This window comes from Ammospiza nelsoni, chromosome 13 (assembly GCF_027579445.1).
Source record: "Ammospiza nelsoni isolate bAmmNel1 chromosome 13, bAmmNel1.pri, whole genome shotgun sequence".
Taxonomy (NCBI): domain Eukaryota; kingdom Metazoa; phylum Chordata; class Aves; order Passeriformes; family Passerellidae; genus Ammospiza; species Ammospiza nelsoni.
In genome coordinates, this window is record NC_080645.1 from 19,060,635 (window position 1) to 19,083,393 (window position 22,759).

General features: G+C 49.2%; 1 protein-coding gene across 2 annotated transcripts; it reads left to right on the top strand.

Moving 5' to 3' along the window:
* Window positions 1-98: 98 nt before the first annotated feature.
* KLHL36 (kelch like family member 36) lies at window positions 99-21,722 on the top strand. Of its 2 annotated transcripts, XM_059481758.1 has the most exons (5): window positions 99-339; window positions 4,868-4,949; window positions 8,517-9,590; window positions 11,155-11,312; window positions 19,606-21,722. In XM_059481758.1, exons 2-5 carry the CDS (start codon window positions 4,890-4,892, stop codon window positions 20,159-20,161), a joined length of 1,848 nt encoding a protein of 615 aa, XP_059337741.1. In that variant the 5' UTR covers window positions 99-339; window positions 4,868-4,889; the 3' UTR covers window positions 20,162-21,722. The 2 variants fall into 2 exon arrangements, with proteins under 2 accessions (XP_059337741.1, XP_059337740.1); XM_059481757.1 differs by lacking the exon at window positions 99-339 and having other exon boundaries at window positions 4,540-4,949.
* The last annotated feature ends 1,037 nt before the right edge of the window (window positions 21,723-22,759 follow it).

A 22,759-nucleotide genomic window follows, 5' to 3' on the forward strand; every position in this document is an offset into this window, starting at 1 on the left:
CCCGCCGCCGCCGCCGCCAATGGCTCAGCGCGGCCTGGCCCGGCCCCTCCCGGCCCGCCGGGGGCACCGCGGTGATGCAATAGCCCGGGCACGGGGGCGCGGGGGCCGCGGGGCTCGGCCCGGCCCGGCACGGCACCCACCCGCCCCGGGGATGCTTTTCCCGGCTGTGGGGATGCTTTTCCCCGGCGCCGCCGTGCTGGCAGCCCCCCGATGCTGCGGCGGCCGCTGAGGGCCGGGAGGAGGAAGGAGGCAGAGCCCGGGATGGAGCGGCCGGCGGCGGCGCGGAGGGGCCGGGGAGCGGGCCGGGAGCACGGCAGGTAGCGCGGAGAGGAGGAGCAGGTGAGCGGGGATGGGGGCTCGGGGATGGGGATGGGGCTCCGGCTCAGGGCTGTGCGGAGCAGCGGGGGCTGAGCATCACCCGCATCCCGGCCCCAGCGCTCAGGGCGGCCCCGGCCTCGAACGGCGGCTCCGGGGTGACTTTGGGTGATGACAGCCGCTGCTCGGCCAGGTGTGTGTGTCCGTGTGTGTGTCCGTGTGTCCGTGTGTGTGTCTGTCCGTGTGTGCGTCCGTGTCTCTGTGCGAGCGGCTCGCCCCGTTGCAATGCAGCGATCTCCCCCTGCCGGGCTGCCGGCGCTGCCCAGGAGCGATCCCGCATCCCTGCGAGTCCCCGCGCTCCGGGAGATGCGGGCGAGAGCCTGAGGCTGCCTGTGAGGCCGAGCTGCGTTCCCACAGAAACAGAGACAGAGACAGGATTTGCAGACAGAATTCTTGCTGTGCAGAACCCGCGGGAATAAACAGCGCCGGGTGATGTCGTGCCCAAGGACTGGAGTTTTACTAACCAGCCCTTCGGCATTTTAGTGGGCTTCTACCCAAAACCCGTAGGATTGGATTTTCCATTCAATAAAAAACTGCATTCCTCGATCAAAAGTATCACATTTTGTTTCTTTTAAAGTTTGCAGGGGATGACCATTGCTTGTCTCACATCAGTGCTGTGCCTGTGAAGGCTGAGCAGCAGGAGCCCCATTACCACCCTGTCACTGAGTGCTGTCAGACGGGTGGGACAGAGCGAGCCCTGAGTGCCAGGGACCCTTTAGTGCCACCAGGGCTGCCCCAGCTCCTTCCAGCTGCATCCCCGGCCCTGCATGACGTGAGGCTTGGGGCCCTGCTGCAGTGCATCTCTGCCTCGATGAGGTCATAGGGAACAGGGAAATATTTCTGAAGTCAGTACAAGTGGAGGACGCTGAGTGAATCACACTTGGTATCTGCAGGCTGTAGGCTCTAGATGATAATATAATCACACATTAATACTTCTGGATTTATATTGATTTTCTTTGCTTTTAGGAACGCTTTCATTTTTTCTAAAGCCTTTATGCTGAGCATTATCTGCTCATTTATGTATTTTCGTAGTCTGTGTTTATCATCCATTGGCACTTGCTGCTGTTTATACCTGTAACACTGCTGCTTGTCCTTGTCCTTGTCCTTGTCCTTGTCCCTGCAATCCCTGACCCTCAGCTCCTGATGTTTCCTAGGGCAGAGGTGGGTGACTCCAATGTCATCCCCTTAGGAGGAGGGAATCTCATCCTTGTGCAGCTCTCTGTGACCCAGTGGCTGGAGAATTAATTCTCTTAATTAGGGACTTCATGCCTCACACTTTTCAAAGCCAGATCTAACATCAGAAATGCACATCTCCCTTGTGGGACCAAACTTCTTCTCTTTGCTTCTTTTCCTTGTCTTTCCTCACTTTTTAATGGATTTTTTTTTAATACATGGAGGGATAAGTATTGTGCACAGTTTCATCAGGCTGTAACTGGAGTGAGGAAATCACCTACTTTTTTGACTTTGGTGAGCTCTGATTTAATTTTTATATGGCAATTCTGAGACCTCCAGAACATGGGGCTTTTCATGCTGTGAGGGAGGTGTCACTGGCCTGGCAGAAATACCAGAAATGCCTCAGAAATACCTGTCCATGTCACAGGATTCCTTGGAGAGGAAACACCAGAGAAAGGGAGGATTTATGGACCTCCTCAAAAAAACATCTCCAGCAGGCATGGAGTTGAGTCTGGAGTGACCTTCAGCGGTCTAGAATGTACCATGAGGTTCAGGAACGGTCTCAGAACATTTGGAGGGAGCTGAGCAAACAGGATGGCTCTGCACAGCCATGGGCCCCCATGATCATTATCGTTATCTTAAATTACACCCCTGCAAGTGCCTTGTCCCTGTGTCTCTTTGCCATCTCCCCCACTTTTTGCTTCCTCTCCAATCTCTCTATGTGCCTGTCCCCAGTCCTGCTTCTCCATCCCTGACTTTTCTGTGCAGCAGCAGAGAAAGGAATGGAGAGAACAGAGAAAGGAATGGAGAGAACAATGCTCTCCTTCAGGAAGAGGCTGCCCTGAATTTTCAGGTTACAGTTGGCATTGGGGTTGTCAATTTTCAGATCACAGTTAGCATTGGGGTTGTCAGTTTTCAAGTCACAGTTAGTATTGAGGTTGTCAGTTTTCAAGTCACAATATTGGGGTTGTCAATTTTCAGGTCAATGTATAGGGGTTGTCAATTTTCAAGTCACAGTATTGGGCTGTCAATTTTCAGGTCACAGTTGGAATTGGGGTTGGCAGCAGAGTGGGATTTCACTCACACAGCCGAGGGTCTTTACCCAGGTCCTCATGGTCACACGAGGAGAGACCAAAGCTGGCAAAAACCACTTCAATCTCCAGCCTCAGTAATCAATAAATGAGTACAGGCCCATCATCCCCTCTGGTTCCTGGGGTGTCCTTGGGGCTGGCTGGGTGCTGCTGCCCCTGCACTGGAGGGTGGCAGAGGCTGGGGCAGGTGGAGGTGCTGGCACAGGCAGCCATGGCACAGTCCCCTGGTGTCACACATCACCCTGTGCAGCTGTGGCACACTCCCCTGGTGTCACACATCACCCTGTGCATCCATGGCACACTCCCCTGGTGTCACACATCACCCTGTGCAGCTGTGGCACACTCCCCTGGTGTCACACATCACCCTGTGCATCCATGGCACACTCCCCTGGTGTCACACATCACCCTGTGCAGCTGTGGCACACTCCCCTGGTGTCACACATCACCCTCTGCAGCCGTGGCACACCCCTGGTGTCACACATCACTCTCTGCTGGCACACAGCCCTGTCACCACCTGGGACACGTCTCCAAGCTGGGCTGTCCTTGGTGAGAGCAGATGGAGCCTGCACACACACAGCCTTCTGCTGTCCCTGTGATCATCTCTGGAGGGTACCCCGGTGCTGGGTGAGCAAAGGACTTTTCCCCTTGGACCACTGCCCTGAAACTGGACCCGGTGGCTCTGTGCAGTGTCTGCTTCTGAGTTGCCCCTTGAGGCAGGGAATTTTCAGCCTGCTGCTCACCACGGGGAGTTTCTTCATTTTGAGCCTCCTGGGCCGTAATGAATGAGGGAAAGTCCCACAGAGGCAGGGAAAGCCCCACTGGGGAGGTGAATTTCTGAGGTCAGGTAGTGTCATGCTGGGTAAGCAGGAGATGGTGATGGAGCTTCAGGCTGCACCTCCCACAGCCACTGCACAGTTTATCAACACTGTGCAAACAAAACACAAAAAAAAACAAATTCCCTGAAGCCAGTGCCTCTGGCACGGCCACCCGTGTCTGCCTTGCCTCAGGCCCTGCCAGCGCCATCCCTGACCCGGCAGGAACAGCCCCGAGCTCCCGGGTGTGTCCGAGCATCCCGGGGCAGGGAACAGCCCTGATCTTCCAGATGTGTCCGTACATACCGGGACAGGGAACAGCTCCCATCTCCTGGGATGTGTCCATGTATCCTGGAGCAGAAAAGAGCCCTGTTCTCCCAGATGTGTCCGAACATCCCGAGGAACGGAACAGCCCCGATCTCCCAGATGTGTCAGAGCATCCCGGGGCAGGGAACAGCCCTGATCTCCTGGGATGTGTCCGCGCATCCCAGGGCAGGGAACAGCCTGGAGCTCCCGGGAGTGTCCGAGCATCCTGGGGAACGGAACAGCCTCAATCTCTTGGGTGTGTCCGAGCATCTCGGAGCAAGGAACAGCCCCGATCTCCCGGGTGTGTCCGAGCATCCTGGAGCAGGAACAGCCCCGATCTCCGGGATGTGTCCGAGTATCTCGGAGCAAGGAACAGTCCCGATCTCCTGGGATGTGTCCGAGCATCCCGGGGCAGGAACAGCCCTGATCTCCGGGTGTGTCCGAGCATCCTGGAGCAGGAACAGCCCTGATCTCCGGGTGTGTCCGAGCAGGGAACAGTCCCGATCTCCTGGGATGTGTCCGAGCATCCCGGGGCAGGAACAGCCCTGATCTCCGGGTGTGTCCGAGCATCCCGGGGCAGGAACAGCCCTGATCTCCGGATGTGTCCGAGCAGGGAGCAGCCCCGATCTCCCGGGTGTGTCCGCGCATCCCCGCCCGTCTCTCGGTCTCTCCCGCGGGTATCCCCGCCCCTCCCGGCGCCTCCCCCGCCGTTCCCGGCCCCGCTCGCTCCCGCCCCCCCCGCTCCCGCCCCGCCGGCGTTTCCTGCCCGGGCCGCGGGCGAGGGGCGGCTGCAGCCCGCAGGAATTTGTCCCCGCTTTGTTTTCCCGGCTGTTTTCCGCCCGGATTTTGCCCCTCCGGCCGATGTAGCGGGGCCGGGGCGCTCCGGCCGGCCCCGGGCAGCGCTCCCGCATACCCAGCGCTGCGCCCGGGGCTGGGCTGAGCCCAACTTGTTGACACCACCGACCTTTGGCAACAGCAGCGAGGAGGGAAAATTGATGTTTTTCAAGCGGGGCATTTCCAGCGCGTTCCCTGCTCGGCTGAAGATGCGGGTGAGCGCCCAGGAGGGGCTGGCGAGCCGCTGAACATCTCCCTGCCCGCTCTTTGTTGCAGGAGCGCTGCGGATCGGGCGGTCATGGAGGGAACCCGGCAGAGCAGGATCTGCCGCCCGCACAAGATCAGCGAATCCTCCAAGGTTCGTACGGTTCGTGTCGCTTCGAAAAATCCTGCTGGGGGTGTCCTTTGGGGGGAATGTGAGGATTCAGAGGTTTAAAAAGAGGGATGGAAATGGTGGCTTACCTGCTCAAGTATTTTTGGTAGAAGTTGCTGCCTAGTGATTAAAGGGGGAAAAAAGGAAAAGCAGCAGCAAATGGGCATCTGCTCATCGTGACTCATAACTCAGAAACCCACATCATTGCAGCACAGTAGTTTCTCTATACTAAAAATCCTGTTATGAAATGCGGTGTGTTTGCTTTTTCAACCGATCCATCTCGTAAAATCCAAGCTCGTAAAATCCAAGCTTACAAAAGCAAAGCTGGGATTGCTCTTTAGGTCCAGTACAAGATGGGAGCCTCGATCCTGCAAACTGTACTTAGCCCAGTGAACAGAACCTGAGCTGCTTTCTTAACTTTGTGGGGTTCATTTTCTTTGTATCAAAGCTCTGTCTGCACAAATACATTGTTTTTATTTGTGAATTCACGGAAATCCATCTCAGGCAGCTCTTTATGCAGGTCATCAGGATGACTTATAAAATGTTAATAGCAGCTGTGATTATTATGTTCACTTTTTTTTTCGTGCCAGTGCAAGCTGCTTTTGTGCTGTAGTTACAGGAAATGCAGAACAGATACCTTGTAATACCAGGAAAAGAAGCTGGAAAAGAGAAACTTTTCAGTGCCTCCTTACCAAAGCTGAACGAGCCAGATCTCATTTTCTTTTGCACCATTGATGAGCAGCAGAGCTGCATTAACAATCTGCGAGAAATTAGATCTTTGAATCCAAGAGAAGCTGAAATTCTGCTCTAACACAATTGATGAAAGATAAATAGGACTAATTTTTAAATGCATCCCTCCCGATATAATCTTTCCCTGAGCCTGTCTGCCACTTAAATGGTTTAGTCTGAATGTAATGATAATTCATCACATTAAAAATTAATTAACTTGACAGCATTGTTTTATTTGCTTGCTTAGACAGCAGCTGTCACTATCTGTTAAACTTAGAATCACTGGATAATGTAAGGCTGCTCTCCAGAATATAAATAGCTTGAGGAAGATGCTCAAGTTCATCATGAAATTAGTCTTGGTTCTGCAATGTGCAGCTCTCAGCTCCATTCCTTGCTCCAAACAAATGAACTCAGCAAGTGGCTGAAATCCCGAGCTGTGAGTTCCTGTGTGCAGGGTGGGATGGGTTTTGGTTCCTGGAGCAGCAGCAGCAGTCCCACACGGCCACAGGGATTCCAGGCAGATCCGAGGGCAGGACTCAGGATTACGCTGCTGCCTCAGCATCCAGCTCAGCACAGAGGCATCTCTGGCAAATCTGATATTCTGCTGTAATCTTGTTATGCGTGATGGTGGAATTAGGGAATATTAGAGAGAAATGATCAGCCAGCTCCCAGGGATCAGAGGGAGGGTGGGTTTGGTTCAATCCAAGGGTTTTTGGTTCAATCCCATCCCCTGTCAGTCAGATTTGGGGGAGGGTGCTGCCAGTTGTTATTTCTTGTCTGTTCATCTGCCACCATCAACTACCCCTGATTACAGAAGTGTGGTTTACCCTTTGCCATATTTATTCTTCTCCCCCTCCTCTCCACCCCCTGGTTTCTGCTTAGGCTCCTGTACAATAACAGCTTTTCCCAACCTCAGGAAAACACAGATAAAAAGCTTTACAGTCCTTGAACACCTTTTTTTTTTTTTTTTCTATTCCTCAGTGGAGGCCACTTTGTTGTCTATGCCATAGATCCCTTTTTAAATTCAGAGGTGTGTTCACAAGTATAAGGCAAATTAAAGAGTTTTGATGCAGAAACCTTTTAATTATTGAAGCCTCTTCCCTTAGACTGGTTTAACTCTGCACACTTGAGTGTTCAGAGCCATTCCAACAGCAGGAGTTTTGGCAGCTTGGGCTCCATTGTTTAAAAGAGAACATAAGGAAATAAAGAGGATCTACTGGGATGTCACAGTAAGAGCAGCACATTTAGTTGTTAATTTGGGTCTCAAAAAGCCCTCAAAGCCCTCTTGGCTTTAAGAATCAAACATTTTCCACCCAGGTGGGTTGAGAGGGTCCCACTGTGGTTTAACCAACCCAGCAAAGCTTTTCCAGACTGCTGTGGCTGTGTGCTCTCTGCCTGGGCAGCCAGGAGAGCCACAGGGCATGGGGATTGCCAGGAGAAACAGCAGCTTGGTGGGGAAGGGAAGGGAAGGGATGGGATGGGAGAGTGTCTGGGAGGCTCAGGTCACCTTAAGTTTGTGCTCAGGTCACCTGTGGGACCTTGTCAGGTGCCACCCCTGGCAATGCAGCCGGGGGGTTTAGGACTGGGCACGATGCAGACAGCCAGGACTGCTCAGAGCTGCCCCTGTAGGACACAGGGATGTGCTTCCATCCCACCCCTTCTCACTGCTCACACAAGTCCTTACAGGCTCTGCCTGGTTTGGATTTGGTAATTAAAGTATTTGCTATTTGCATTTACCCTGGCTTTTATTAAGAGGCCTCACAAGGTACCTGACTGTGCCATCACACATTTAATTCCTCCAGAGGGTGGTCCTAAAATTTCACTTGGCATTCTGGGCTGAGCAGCAGAGTTCAGTTCATGCTCTGAGGTAATTGAGGGGTACACTGAAGTACATTTGAGGGGTAACAAAATGTTTCCAGCTTGGTTCATCCTAAGGCTGGTGATGTGAATATGTAAGGAAAAAAGCAAATGCTGGTGGCCTCAAAAGCTCAGTGACACATCCAGAGCTGGTGGTCAGAATGTGAGGAGCAGAGGGATCCCAGAAGGGCACTTAATGGATGTGTCCTGAGGGCATTTTCCCTTTCCTTTAAAAGAAAAAATTCTGCTCCTATTCATTTATACAAAACCCACCTCAGCTTCTGGAAGCGAGGAGAAGCCTTGTGGGAATCAGCTCTCCACATGTGTGGCTTTGCACAGAAATAAACAGCTATTCCTTCTGAGTGCAGTGTGTGTGCCTGGAATAATGTGGGAAGAAAGAGAGGGATTTTACCCTAACAAGCTTAGAAATGCAGAGTTCTGGGAAGATTTAAGAGGGGGTAGCTGTCAAGCAAGCAGTAACCCAAACAATACATGGGCTGAATGAAAATTCAGAGTTACTGCTTCCCACTCTGAATGCTCTGTGAGCAGCTTGGCTGGGAGAACTCTGCAAGCAGTCATTTGGGGGACAAGGAAGAAAGGAAATGTCAGCAAGATGTCTCTGAGACAATGAGTGGAAGAGTTTCAGAAAATTGTGCCTGTATAACTCATCAGGGAGGAGGTTTCAATGCAGCACTGTGGGGGAAGGAAGAGTAAATTTTATAAAGAAAGGGGAGTAGGAAGCAGTAAAAGTCTCCATAGGCCTTTCAAAGTGAAGGTGAGGAGCTCAGGCTTGTGCTGTGTCACTTGTCAACTACTTCATGTCAGAATTTATTACAAATGTTAATGTGCAACACACAAAAGCTGTCTCTGACTCATGTGTGACTGCACTTAGTGGGAAAACACGTTCCACTCTGGAGCTGATCGTGGTGGAGGTGCCACCTGCCTGATGATGTTTGTGCTCCCCAGGTGTACAGGTGGGATGACCACTCCAGCCTGGTTCTGCAGAGCCTGAACGAGCAGAGGCACCGAGGCCTCTTCTGTGACATCGTGCTGGTGGTGGACGAGCAGAGAGTCCCGGCCCACAGGAACCTCCTGGCTGTGTGCAGCGACTACTTCAACTCCATGTTCACCATCGGCATGAGGGAGGCCCACCAGAAGGAGGTGGAGCTCTTTGGGGCCTCCTACATCGGCCTCAAGGCCGTGGTGGATTTCCTGTACGGCAGCGAGCTGTCCCTGGACGGAGGCAACATCGACTACGTGCTGGAGACGGCGCACCTGCTGCAGATCTGGAAGGTGGTGGACTTCTGCTGCGAGTACCTGGAGAACGAAGTCAGCGAGGAGAACTACCTGTACCTGCAGGAGCTGGCCTCCATCTACAACCTGAAACGCCTCGACTCCTACATCGACTCCTTCATCCTGCAGAACTTCGGCACTCTGTCCTTCACGCCGGACTTCCTGCAGAACATCTCCCTGCAGAAGCTGTGCCAGTACCTGGACAGCAGCGACGTGCAGCAGGAGTGCGAGCACGACCTGCTGCAGGCGGCCCTGCAGTGGCTCACGCAGTACCCGGAGCGGGAGAACGAGGCTTACCAAGTGCTGGACAACATCCACTTCCCCCTGATCCCCAAGAGCGACCTGCTGCACCGGGTGAAGCCCGCCGTGTGCTCGCTGCTGCCCAAGGAAGCCAACTGCGAGGGCTTCATCGAGGAGGCCGTCAGCTACCACAACAGCGTGGCGGCGCAGCCCGTGCTGCAGAGCAAGCGCACGGCGCTGCGCACCTGCGAGGAGCGCCTGCTCTTCGTGGGAGGGGAGGTGTCGGAGCGCTGCCTGGAGCTCTGCGATGACACCTGCTTCCTGGACACCAGGAAGGGACAGTGGGTGGCAGAGACGCCCCTGCCCGCCCGCAGGAGTCACCACTGCGTGGCCGTCCTGGGAGGATTCATCTTCATAGCCGGGGGCAGCTTCTCCCGGGACAACGGAGGGGATGCGGCCTCAAATCTCCTATATAGGTATGACCCCCGCTGTAACCAGTGGATAAAGGTGAGGCCTGAGCTGGATTATTTCTCTGTTCAAAGTCCTTGATGTTTAGTGTGTTTTGCTGGTGGAAGGGCAGGGCTTGTTGGAATAGCCAACGTGGCAGCACTTGCAAATGAAAAGTCAAGTTAGTTATGTTGAAGCAGCTGCTTGAGTCCTTTGTGGGAATGCTTAAATGACACAAAGAGCAATATTCACATATTCAGATATCTGATATTAAATATCAGATATTCAACACTCAGATATTCAATATTCAGATATTCAGATATCTTCATTTGGGATTTGGGGGGGGGTTGCAGGACAATGGAGGGGATGCAGTGTCAAATCTCCTATACAGGTATGACCCCCGCTGTAACCAGTGGATAAAGGTGAGGCTTGAGCTGGATTATTTCTCTTGGTGTTTAGAGTGTTCTCTCCTTTGCTGGTGGAAGGGCAGGGCTTGTTGGAATAGCCAACATGGCTATTCCAGAGGCATATGAAAAGTGGCTATTCCCACTTGCAAATGAAAAGTCAAGTTAGTTAAGTTGAAGCAGCTGCTTGACTATTTTGTGGGAATGCTTAAATTACAAAAAGAGCAATATTCGGATATTCAGCTATCTGATATTCAATATTCAGATATCTTCATTTGGTGTTTGGGGGGGATGCAGGACAACAGAGGGGATGCAGTGTCAAATCTCCTATACAGGTATGACCCCAGCTGTAACCAGTGGATAAAGATGAGGCTTGAGCTGGATTATTTTTCTTGGTGTTTAGAGTGTTCTCTCCTTTGCTGGTGGAAGGGCAGGGCTTGTGGGAATAGTCAACGTGGCAGCACTTGCAAATGAAAAGTCAAGTTAGTTATGTTGAAGCAGCTGCTTGAGTCCTTTGTGGGAATGCCTAAATTACACAAAGAGCAATATTCAGATATTCAGCTTTATTTGGGATTTGGGCATCTCCTCTGAGAAATTCAGCATCTGCCCATAATTCTTTAGATTACTTCTGGGAATAATTCTGGAATGGACTTAGAGGTGATTGCTTGGCTCATCTTCCTCAAGCAGTAGTACATATAAATCAGAAATGGGTGTGATGTAAAAAGGAAATGTCTCTGACAATTGTCAAGTGTCTCTGTGGTAAACGTCCCTTAGAACGAGCTCTTTGCTCCCAGTGCTGCCACAAAACCCTTCATGTGTGTGGGTTACTGTGTCAGCCTCTCCTTGTTCCCATATGGAGCAGTCATGGTTTCCATATGAACCAGTCATGATTCCTCTATGGATCACCCATCCTGATGGCTCACTTGTGGTTTTCAGTGATTCCAATACCTGTTTCTTGCAGAGTTTGGGAAGGAGTTCCTATAAACACAAATATTTATAGAGTAACCTGTCTCTTAGATGTCTCCTGTTCTCCCCTTGTTTGAAATGGATGCTACTGCAGAAAAACAGAAGTGCTTCATGAATATAATAGTCAAAACCAGAATCTCTCCTTACCAAATAAAAGGGAAGGAGCAACTTCCCCACTCTCAGATGTTAACAGTCCTTAAATCCCTTTCTTGCCCAACCCTGGAAGATGCCAGCAGCTCGTTTTTCTTTGCCAGGTTGCCTCCATGAGACAGCGACGAGTGGATTTCTACCTGGGAGCCATCACTGACATGCTGGTGGCTGTTGGTGGCAGGAATGAAAACGGGGCCCTGTCCTCAGTGGAGACCTACAGCCCTCAGAAGGACTCCTGGACCTACATAGCAGGACTGCCCAGGTAACTGAGCTGTCTGGAGGCTCCCCTGTGTTTGAAGGGGGGCAGCAAAGGGAGCTTGTGTGGTATTAGCTGATGAAAGGAGCCCTGGAAGGGAGGGAAGGGATTTAAAACCAATGTGGCATCAGCCATGCCCACCACGGCAGCAGCTGGAGCTGAGCAGGCAGTGCCTTGTGTCAGCAGGGTTTGAATTTTCATCCCAAGGTGCATCTGGAGGATGGGAGGGAGAGCTCTGATTTCATTTCACAATTCTTACAAAGCTTTTCCTGAGGCCTCTTGGAGTTGAATATTTTCAGAAACACTTTTCACATCTTGGTCAAAGGGATTTGTCATTTTTTGGCCTTACTTTGTCACCTTGGTGTAATGATTTTCCTTGTAGGGTGTTTGTGTTGGGCTGCTCAGGCTGGCTGTCACAGCTAAACACATTTATCTGTGTTGGAATTACAAAACCCTGGCAAATGTGAGCTCTCTCTCTCTATATCTGAGTTAAAACGTGGCTGTTCTCTTGTGAGAGGTTTAAGCCCTGCAGCTCTTGTTGTAGCAGACAGAACATTGCTGTGTCTTGAATCAATGTCAGAGCAATGACTTTGGAAGGACAGCAGGACAGCATTTCATTTGCTGTGATCAGATTTGGTGATGTTTCACATTTGAGGGGATCACAGGCTGTGTGGATGCTGTTTCCATCATGCCTGAAAGCTCAGCAGCAGTGCTGGCTTTCCTGGTGCCATCCCAGAGCAGGTTCCTGCAGTTTGTGTGAGAGTTCGGGGATTTTCCCTGCTCCCTGAGCTGCAGAGCTGCAGAGCCAGAGGCAGCCAGTGAAGGCACAGAACCCTGTTGCCCAGTTCTATTTTGGGCAGGTGCTGCAATGCAAGGCTGATCCAGGCTAGCAGCTGGGCTCGAGTGCTCTTCACAAGCAGGATGCTTTTTATTTCTGCTCACTTGGGCAGATCCAGCAGTTGGGGCTAAACACCACAGCCCTGCCTGGGAAGCTGTGTAGGAGAGTGTCTTCAGGTCTTAAATCCTTCTCTTAACTGGGGTCACCTGTGAGGTGTAGCCTGTGTGGATATTTTTACTCATAAATGATCCTGGGGAAGTTCACACAGTTGGCTTAATCCACCCAGACTCTTTAAAAAGCAGCAGTTTGTCTGCATATTCCAACTGCTGCCTGTGTGCTGGCTTTGGGAATTCTGCAGCTGCAGCATTTAAAGTGAACTTTGACTTGTGGGTGTTAATTTTTTATTAGGTTGCCTGGCTGGTCTGCTTGGATAGGCAAAAGTCCCCCCCTTTAGGGGACAGACCCCTTTTAGGATGAATTATTCCTGCACCCAAATAAATGATTCTGCATCTTCTGTCCCTGTTGCTCTGTCCTTGTGTCAGCTCAGCTGTGTGGTGACAGCTCCCCATTTTTCCATCCAGCTGCAGTTTTGCACATTAAAGTGTCTTTAGTTAGATTTTAGTGGACTCTTGGCTGCTTTGGATTTTTTTGTCTTTTCAGCCCTTTTTTTCCATTTAGTGCTGGGCAGTGAATTGTTTGAGTTTGAATTGTTTCTGCACAGAAGGAATAAGGCAAAAAGAACTTCGTGCAGGTTGCAAAAGGCCAGACTCAGAGGTGAGCTACAGGAACCTTTCTGACACACATCCACTGCTGGAGCTGGGTGCCCTGGCAGATTTGGGGCTGCTGAAAAGGCTCTGGGCAGCCCCTCCGTGAGGTACTTGAGGTGGAGCAAGTCCAGAGGAGGCACCAGGGTGATCAGAGGGATGGAACAGCTCTCCTAAGAGGGAAGGCTGAGGGAGTTGGGATTGTTCAGTCTGGAGAAGAGAAGCTTCAGGGTGACCTAACTGTGGCACTCCAGTGCCTGAAGGAGCCCACGGGAACGATGGAGAGAGATTCACAAGGGCCTGGAGGGGCAGGACAAGGGGGAATGGCTTCCCACGGGCAGAGGGCAGGCTTAGATCAGATATTAGAAAAAATTTCTTAGGTGTGAGATGGTGAGATCCTTCTCTGTTCGCCCAGAGAATCTGTGGCTGCCCCATCCCTGTGAGTGTGTGATTTACTGGCAGGGGAGGAAGGAAGAGAGAGCGTTCTGTGATCCATTCAAGACTGAAAGCATTCCAGCTACAGTTCCTGCTGCCTGCTCCACTCTTCCCTTCAACGCACTCCTCATCTGATCTCTGTGTTCCCCAAACAGATTTAAGTTCCTGTTTCACTCAGCATCTCCCCCAGCCCTCTTCCAGCAGCAAGACTTCTCATGTAGAGGAAACAGAAGCTCCAGTCCTCTGCTTCCTGACTGCCTGATCAGGCAATATATCCCAACCAAACCTGTTCTTTTCTTATATTTTTCTGTTTTCTTCCCTCTGAAGAGAACATGTGCAGGTGTTTTGGTCCTCCTGGGAGCATGACCACCAGCAGAAGATTTTTGGTGCCATTCCTGACTGCCCCAAGCCAGCAACTGCCTGGATTCTGTTCCCTGGAGTGACAGGCTGGTGCTGAGCTCATCCTGGGGCGTGGGCTCATGTTGTTCCACTCGAGCTCTGTGGGGTGGGACTCTCAGAGGTTGTTTGTTAAAGCTTCTATGCTGAACATCCAGAAAATGGGTTTGTTGTGTTGCTTCCCAAGGGTCAGAGCTTGCCACGTTGTTACTGTTAGGTCAGATTGACATACACACATGTGATTAGGGTCTAAGAAGAAAAAAGTTTTTTATTCTGTGTGTTCTCCTGCTTATATACTTTTTAACAAAGCATGGTCTTAAGTCATTAACTACATCACAAAAGCTTATTATATTCATTGGTGCAAAGCAATTAGCATCAATATAATTGGTAAAAGATTTACAGAAATGTAATAAGGCACATATACACATCTACTTATGCACGCAGTCTAGCTTACAAAAATTTTCATGTATCTTTTCTAATCTGTTTCTATGCTGATGGCCTTGTCTTCTTCTTTGCTATGGATACACTTGAAAATCATCAATTGTGAAAATCATCAACCCCGTGTCCATGCTGCTGTTCACAGTCTTGCTCCTCTAAGGAAGAGCTTTAATTCTTTATCTTCTCTCACCCCCCTCTCCTTCCCACCCTATATGGCCAAAACAACATGTTGTTTTCCCTAAGCACTCTCTTGGAAGGAGCTGAGCTGTTTTGACTGAACTTGGGCTGTCTTGCTGGAGAAGCAAGCAGCCTCTTGGGGAGATGCTTTGCAGGGAAAACCTCAGCCAAGTTGTCTAAAGGGTGGAGCCTGCTCCAAGGGAATTCAATTTGCCTGATGCTCATTGAGGTCCTTGCTTGTGGGATGCCTTTCCCTTTCTTCAGAGAGGTTCTATATTTTTTGCCCCTTTTCCCAGAAACTGGGGGCAGTTTCTGTCAGAGTTTCTAGCCTGGCAGGGAGCAGTGGTGCTGAGGAGTTGGCAGAGCAGGAGGTGGGGCAGTGATGATGACACTTGGATGACAGAGATAGCAGAATAGTTTGTTTCAAGAGCTGAAGCATCATTGAACAGCTTAAAACCTTGTTGAAGACTAAATTGTTAATTTTGTTAGTGATTGTAATTATTACTCTGTGTCTCCCTTATCTGCTTGGATTTCTGCATCGAACCCTACAAAAATCCTTCTCAGCTGTGTTTGTCTCTCAAATACAAAAAGGGGGAAGTGTGGTGGGGCTTGACAGCTGGCCTGCAAGCAAAGCTGAGTCAATAGAAGAAACAACAATTGATGATTTTCAAGTGTATTCATAGCAATGAAGACAAGGCTGTCAGCATAGAAACAGATTACAAAAGATACAGAATTTTTGTAAGCTAGACTGTGTGCATAAGTAGGTGTATACATGCCTTATTACAATAATATAATTGGCAAAAGTTTTACAGAAATGTTAATTGCTTTGCACCAATTAATATAATAAGTTATTGTGATGAAGTTAATGACTTAAGATCACACTTTGTTAGGAGTATATAAGCTGGAGAACATGCAGAATAAAAAACTTTTTCTTCTTAAACCCTGATCATGTGTGTATGTCACATCCAGCCTAACAGTAACAATTAGGGTCCTTGCTTGTGGGATGCCTTTCTATTACTGCGACCTGTGTGGGTCGCTGCTGGTGAGAGAGAGATGGTGAATCTTGTTTCTTGAATTAGAAGGCTTGATTTATTAATATATGATATTATACATTATAGTTATACTAAAAAGAATATAGAGAGAGGTTTGCAGAGCAGCTAGCTAAGCTAAGAAGAGATAGAAAAGAACTCACAACAAAGTTGTGGCTAAGGACTCAGTCCCCTGGCTTGAATTGATGATTGGCTCTTAATTATAAACATAGAAAATGAGTTAATTAAGGTGAATTTTATTGCATTCTACAGCAGCTGATAATAATTGTTTACCTTCTCTTCGGGGGCCTCTGGCCTCCCGAAGACACAGAAATCTGAAAGAAAGGATTTCTGTGAAGAAATGTCTGCGACACCTTTCCCTTTCTTCAGAGAGGTTTTATATTTTTCCCCTTTTCCCAGAAGCTGGGAGCAGTTTCTGTCAGAGTTTCTAGCCCGGCAGGAAGCAGTGGTGGCTGAGGAGCTGCAGGTGGGGCAGTGTGTTCTCATCCTGAGCACACCATGGAAAGGTCTGCTGCAGCCAGCAGTGAAATTAATGGAGTGGCCCTAGGTTAAAGCTTGGCAGAAGAACTGAAAGCTGCTGTGTGAGGAGCTGTGCTGGAACAGGTTGGGCAGTGATGCTATCTGCTCTGCCAGTTGGGTCATGAATGATCTCTCAGGGCTACGACAGGTGGACACCAAGATTCAGACCAAGCACAGCTCACCTGGACTTGGGTTGGAGTAGGGGATTCCCAAAGTTCTACTGAGTTATGTGCTCTTCTGTCCTGGGCAGTAAATGGTAGGTTTTCTGGCACTTGAATCGTGTTAATGGGTCAGGAACTAATTTTTCAGCACCGTATCTGGGTTAAGGCATTCAGAATTGGTGCCAGGCTCCAGCAGATGTTAAAATCAGATCTCTTTTCTTTAATGCCTCTGCTTTTTTTTCTGGCCACTCCTGCAGACAACACTGCCAAAATGCTCAATGCTCTCTGTTGGAGGATGTCTAGACCCACTCTATTGATGTGCCTGTTCTGTTGCCCATTTAGAAATGCCCCTCTCTCAATCACAGGCCTTGTAGAAAAGATTTGTATTGATTGGTTTCAATTTATGCATCTATTTCATGCAGCTCCTAGGAAAGTGATGCTATTTTGGATGAGCTTTCAGAAGTGAAAGTTTCAAAGTGAAACACCTCTGGTGCCTTTCAGTGGGTAATTGCCCTGTACTGGACAATAACAAATTGATGGTCGATTTGGTGCTTCACATCTGATGGTTTCTGTCAAAGCACTCTCTGGCTGTTGCTGTTTCCTAGACACAGACATTGACTGTGACAAAATAACATGAAATCAGTGTTTTTTCTGCAGCTGCCTGTGCTGGGCTGCATGCCTGTGCTTCAGACACGATGGCTGTTGCTTGCTTACCTGCACAGAGCTCCAGAGCAGGAGAATATTTAACCTACTTCTCCAAAAGCCAAGCAGGTTTTCATTAACTTAGGGTAATTTTTCCCCTGAATGGTGAATGCAGTGTGATTGCCATCAGCAGTGCAGGGCTCTGGGGTGCACTGCATGTCCTCACATTGTCCCCCTCCTGACTCCTCCAAACTCCCTGGTACAGCACAGCCTCCAGGCAGCTCGGCTTCATGTGGGTTTAAAGCCTGCTGCAGTTTGAAATGAACTGAGCTCAAGCTGTTCACCCCATCCCCAGAGTGAGCATTTTTAACCCATTCCTGTGGATGTAGAGAAACACAGGCTCTGACAAGCAGCCCAGGAGCCACTGGAGAGGGACAGCCCCTGTTTTGTCTGGGAGAGACCTCAGCCAAGGAGCAGCATCTCTGGGCACTTCACCTGCCTGGTGTTTCTGTCAGGGTGAAAGCCAGGGGTCCATGTGCTCAGGGTACATTGTGTCCACCAGAAGCACTGAGCTTGAATTAACTGCTTCCATCATGAGGCACACTGAGAGCTGTGGAAATTCTGAGTTGCCTTTTTGGATAAAGTCCATAACTGCACCAAAGCTCTCTCCTTTTTTCTCCCTATCTTTTCCCTGGGAGGCCAAGGAGGAGAACAGCAGTGAAGTCACCTCTGCAAGATCTCCAGCCCCTGTAGCTGAACAGACTGTCCTGGTCACTCAGCACTGTCAGCCCAAGCGTGTCAGGGGTTTTTCTGCTTCTTGTAGCAGGAACCTATTAAAATATCTGATTCAGACAGGGATCAGAGGTTTTGGTAGGCATCTAGGATAATAACCACCTTGTAGCTCATCTCAGAAGCCTTGTGCTTTCAGGGTAAATGTGGGGTTTCTTTCCTAGGCCATCTTCTCCCTTGGCACACAAGTGCTGGCACTCAGGTGCGTGGAAGATGTTCCGATAGCATTTGTGTGGCTCAGAGAAACCATTAGCCTGTGAAATAAAAACAGCTCAAGGTTCTCTCCACACGGAGCTCCAGCGTGTTCAGGCACAGTTCAAAGGCTGCAGCAATGCTAACAGAGCTCTGTCTGCCGTGGAGGCTGCGTGCTCTGCAGGGCCTGACTACAAAGGATGGTGGTAGAGGCTGGTGAGTGCAGCCTGATGAGAACATTGCTCTGTGCCCTGTGGGGATTGAATCCCTCAGAGTCCTTGTGAGAGCCAATTTGCTGTGCCTGGTGCTGCATCTTTTGACACCCTAACTCCCCCAAAAGAGGGGAAAAAGGACATATAGAAACGATGTGTTCAAAGCAGCTGATGCTGTTCATCACCTTGGCTGTGCACTTCTGAGAACTCAAAGGGTTTTGGTCAAGAAAAGCCTAGCATGAAGTTAAGAACAGTCTGGAGATTTAGGTTTGTAGTAGTTTTATTATAGATGATCAAAGAGGGCTCCTCTCTGCCCTGTGGATGCAGCATGCATGGTGCTGCTTCTACTACCATCTCATTTTCTCTCATGATCTGTGGTGGGCTGGGGGCTGCTGCCTTGTCCTGGGGTGACCAAGGAAGTTCCCAGCTGTAGGGCAGTGGTGGCAGAGCAGACAGATGGCTCATGGAAAGGACACTGCCTGTGTTGGGACTTCAGGTGAACCAGGCAGAGAGCACCCGTGGGTAAGAAATGTATCCAGTGATCCTGAAGCTGTGCAAGGGCAAGGCAGCAGCAGTTTTCCTCTTGGTTTCTCTTGGTTTATCCCTACTGCTAAGTCTGAGAGGTGTCATGATTATTTCCTCTTTCTGTCACAGAAACCCTTTCTGAGATGTGGATTTTTTTCCCTCTCTGGCCCTCTCAGGCTGATGCAAGCCAAGCACTGGAGCAGAAATACAGGAGTGAAGGTCATGCCAGCAGAGCAGGATGGGCTATTTCTGTTGTGTGACACACTCTAGAGGATGCATTGAGAAGTGATTGTCATGCCTTAGTGCTCTGTAGTGACCAGCTATGGAAAGGGTGATTTAAAAGTGGTTGTCAGGCTGTGCACTGTGCAGTGCAGGGTGAGGCCCTGGGAATGAGAGGAGTTACTGGGTAACTGTGGGATCTCAGCACCTCAGGACTGATGTGCAGAGAGACCGAGACCACCCTTGGGGGGCTCGGGAGTCCTGGAGTGTTGCCAGAAGTGTCTGGTGGCTGGGCTTTGATCCGACACAGGAGACGACACCTGTGTGAGGATGGGAGGATTTCACTGGGGTAAATGGTGAAGGGATAAGTTAATTAGAGTGTAAAACACAGGGTTTAGGATTTTGGTACAGGGGGGTCTAAAGAAGTAAGATGGAGGAATTGGGGCGTGTCCTGTCCTTCTTCTTCTTCTTCTTCTTGGCCTCCATCTTCTGTGGTGATGTTGGCACTTTGGGATTGGTTATTACTAGAAGTGCACTGATCAATAAGGGTGACAGGTATTGGAAGAAAAAGGTAAATATTGTACACGTAACTTCGAGTATAAAGATAGGTGACCGCCCTGGGGGCTCTCAGTGTGTCCATGGCTGACTTGCTGTGCAGACCTCTGTCGGGCCGAGAGAAAATCTTTTAGATAAACAACTAATAAACACTGAAGATCGAGAAAAAACCTGAAGCCTCTTCTCGTCCTTTGAAGCGTGGGCTGTCCCAAGGCCATCCCCGAGCCTTTCCAGGCCATAAATCAGCCGGAAGAAATCCGGCAGGTAACCGCCAGATCAGGGATTCTTCTGCCTTTAGTTACTGTTTATTTGCTTCTTTAGCACAGCCCTTCTGCATGCTGGTGTGTGTTGATAAAACCCTCAAGGACTGCTCCTGTTTGTGCCCCAGGTTCACCTACGGCCACGCCGGCACCGTGTACAAGGAGTTCGTGTACATCTCGGGAGGCCACGATTACCAGATCGGGCCCTACAGAAAGAACCTGCTGTGCTACGACTACCGCACGGACGTGTGGGAGGAGAAGAGGCCCATGATCACTGCCAGGGGCTGGCACAGCATGTGCACCCTGCAGGACAACATCTACTCCATCGGCGGCAGCGACGACAACATCGAGACCATGGCTCGGTTCGACATCCTCAGCGTGGAGTCCTACAGCCCGCAGTGCAACCAGTGGACCAGGGTGGCCCCTCTGCTGCAAGCCAACAGTGAATCGGGGGTGGCGGTTTGGGAAGGCAAGATTTACATCCTTGGAGGGTACAGCTGGGAGGAGGCTGTCTTCTCCAAGACAGTCCAGGTGTATGATAAGGAGAAAAATAAGTGGTGCAAAGGGACGGACTTGCCCAAAGCGATTGCCGGAGTGTCCGCGTGCGTCTGCGCCCTGAAACCCAAAACAGAGGACAAAAAGAAAAAGATAAAAACAAAAAAACATCAAGATCGAGGAAGATGACCACTCCTGGATAGCCACCCTTGGGTGGTGGGCTCCTTGTACTTAGACATTTCTATCTAACCTTTATTCTTTTTCTTTTTAAACAGGGTGGGGAGGGCATCTTCTGAAGCCTCAGAAAATGTACACTTGAATGTGGTTTTTGGATTAAACTCATGTTTAAGGTAAAAACAACAAAACCAAAAACTTCCCATCTTGCTATACGAAGGGTGATGTGGCCAGAGAGGTTCTGCTGCTCTCCTGAATGTTAAGGCTTAGGCTTCTCCTTCTGTGGTTCATGGCATTTCCACATACATCGTATTATATCGACGTTTTAAGGAGGTTTTTAAAAACAACTTTTCTACTTTTTTATATCACATTTTGCTAACTCGGTCTCTCGTTTGCCACATATTACGTTGTTGACTGTAGAAGCTGCAGCTCTGTGCTCGTGACCCCGCTGTTGGCATCAGGAGCTCCTGGTGTGATGATCTTTGGTGTCTGTGTGGCTTGGCCAGGACGTGGTGCAGCTGCTGGAGCAGCGCTGGCATTCCCAGCATTGTCAGGCAGTCAGCTGGAATCGGGACTATTGTCACAATCCCAGCTCCCCCAGAGCCCAGCTCGCCAGCCCTGCCATAAACGCCCTTTATTCAGTGGCTGCTGATCTGCTGAGTGCATTTCAAGGGCTTTGCTTTAAAGTTCAGCTGTTGATCATTGCTGTTATTTTCTCCTCAGTCCTCCTCTCCCATCTCCCTTTCCATGTATTTCAGATTTCTTCCATCTGGTGTATGTGCAGGTGATATCCTGCTACCCTCATTCTTTTGTCCTTTTTTCCAGGTGATATCCTGCTACCCTCATTCTTTTGTCCTTTTTTCCAGGTGATATCCTGCTACCCTCATTCTTTTGTCTTTCCCTCCCCAAACTACTTACCTCAATCATTGGAAAACACTAAGAAAACACTTTTGCACTTAATTTCATTTGAAACTCTGCTAAGAGTTTCTACTAAAGAAAACTACTTTAAGACCTACTACAAGCACATGTGTAAGGAAAGAGGTGACAATAAATTTCTGGAGTGCAAGGAGGTTATAGGTTGTTTCTTCAATGCTAAGAAAACTAGTTGGAATTAATTTTCTGAAACTCTTTGAGGGTTTTTTTTTTGTTTTTTTTTTTTTTTGTTTTTTTTTTTTTTTTTAATTTAAAAAATAGCCTCAGGAGTCAGGCTTTCATTTGCATTAATGGATTTATTTTAAAGCCTTTGTGTACTGCATGAGGTAATGGTTATTCTTTTTTAGCCTAAAAATAAATTTAAAACCAAAAAAACCCAAATTGAACATTTTGGTTATGACAAACTCATTGACAAGTTTTTGGGGTTATTTTTTTTAATATCTGAAATCCTTGCTATGTTGACTGACAACTACTTAACTTTTTGGGGACATTTTCATGTGTAAGTACAGAACAAAAATTTCAGAGACTTGCTTTTTTTCTGTTACTGGGTTGCTTGTTACTATATCCCCTCTTTTATTGTGTTTATGTATGACATTAATGTCTGGGAACAATAAATCCAGTTTAGAATATTCTATTCATCACAGTCTGATGTCTTGTGTATTGATTTCACTGAGCTTTTCCTTTTTGATTAATTGGAAAAAAATAATCCTATAATCATTTTTCAGTGGAATTCATAATGGTGGAAACATTTTAGCAGGAACATAAATTTAACAATATTAAGTAGAAATAGAACTTATTTAGATAATTCATTTTTTTTCCTACATTTTTCTGCTCCAGACAATCAGAAGAGACAAGGGGGAATGGCTCCCACTGCCAGAGGGCAGGGTTAGATGGGATATTGGGAAGGAATTCTCCCCTGTGAGGGTGGGGAGGTGCTGGATCCCTGGAAGTGTCCCAGGCCAGGTTGGACAAATTGGGCTTGGAGCACCCCGGGACAGTAGAAGGTGTCCCTGCCCATGGCAGGGGGTGACACAAGGTGAGTTTTGAGGTCCCTTCAAGCCAAACCATTCCTTTTCACATTTTTGCAGGTCTGACAAAAGATCCAATCCAGTTTGTAGGGTGGTTTCAAAGATATTTATTGTATTTAATGGAGTGTAGATAAACAATTTACAATTTCTTAATGTTAAACGTGAACAAAATAGAGCCTCAGTGCTCATCAAAAAGGGTTTGTTGGGGATAATACCAAAGCCAGAGGCTGTGAGTGAGGGTGGGACATGTCCTGTGTCACTAGAGGTCACTGGGGGATCCTACCTGTTGCTGCCAGAAGCATTTTCCCATTACTAAAGGAACAAGTGATCCCCATTTGCACCTCCAAACCATGGCAGGGAGCACTCCTAAAGGCAAGGTCTGGCCCATGCCCCTGGATTTGGGGTGTTTTCAGTCCAGATGTGGCTGATCACCCCTCAGTTTGGGATATTGTGGATCCAAGTGTGCCTGATCACCCTCGATTTGGGATATTGTGGGTCCAGATGTGGCTGATCACCCCTCAGTTTGGGATATTGTGGATCCAGATGTGGCTGATCACCCCTGGATTTGGGATGTTGTGGATCCAGACATGGCTGATCACCCCTGGATTTGGGATGTTGTGGATCCAGACATGGCTGATAACCCCTGGATTTG

What these genes read in the sequence shown, in the direction of transcription:
- KLHL36 (XM_059481758.1), top strand. Translation starts at nt 4,890, where the DNA reads ATGGAGGGAACCCGGCAGAGCAGGATCTGCCGCCCGCACAAGATCAGC. An exon ending in GCTGTAACCAGTGGATAAAG is followed by an intron (nt 9,591 to 11,154) that starts GTGAGGCCTGAG and finishes TTTCTTTGCCAG; the next exon opens with GTTGCCTCCATGAGACAGCG. An exon ending in TACATAGCAGGACTGCCCAG is followed by an intron (nt 11,313 to 19,605) that starts GTAACTGAGCTG and finishes TTTGTGCCCCAG; the next exon opens with GTTCACCTACGGCCACGCCG.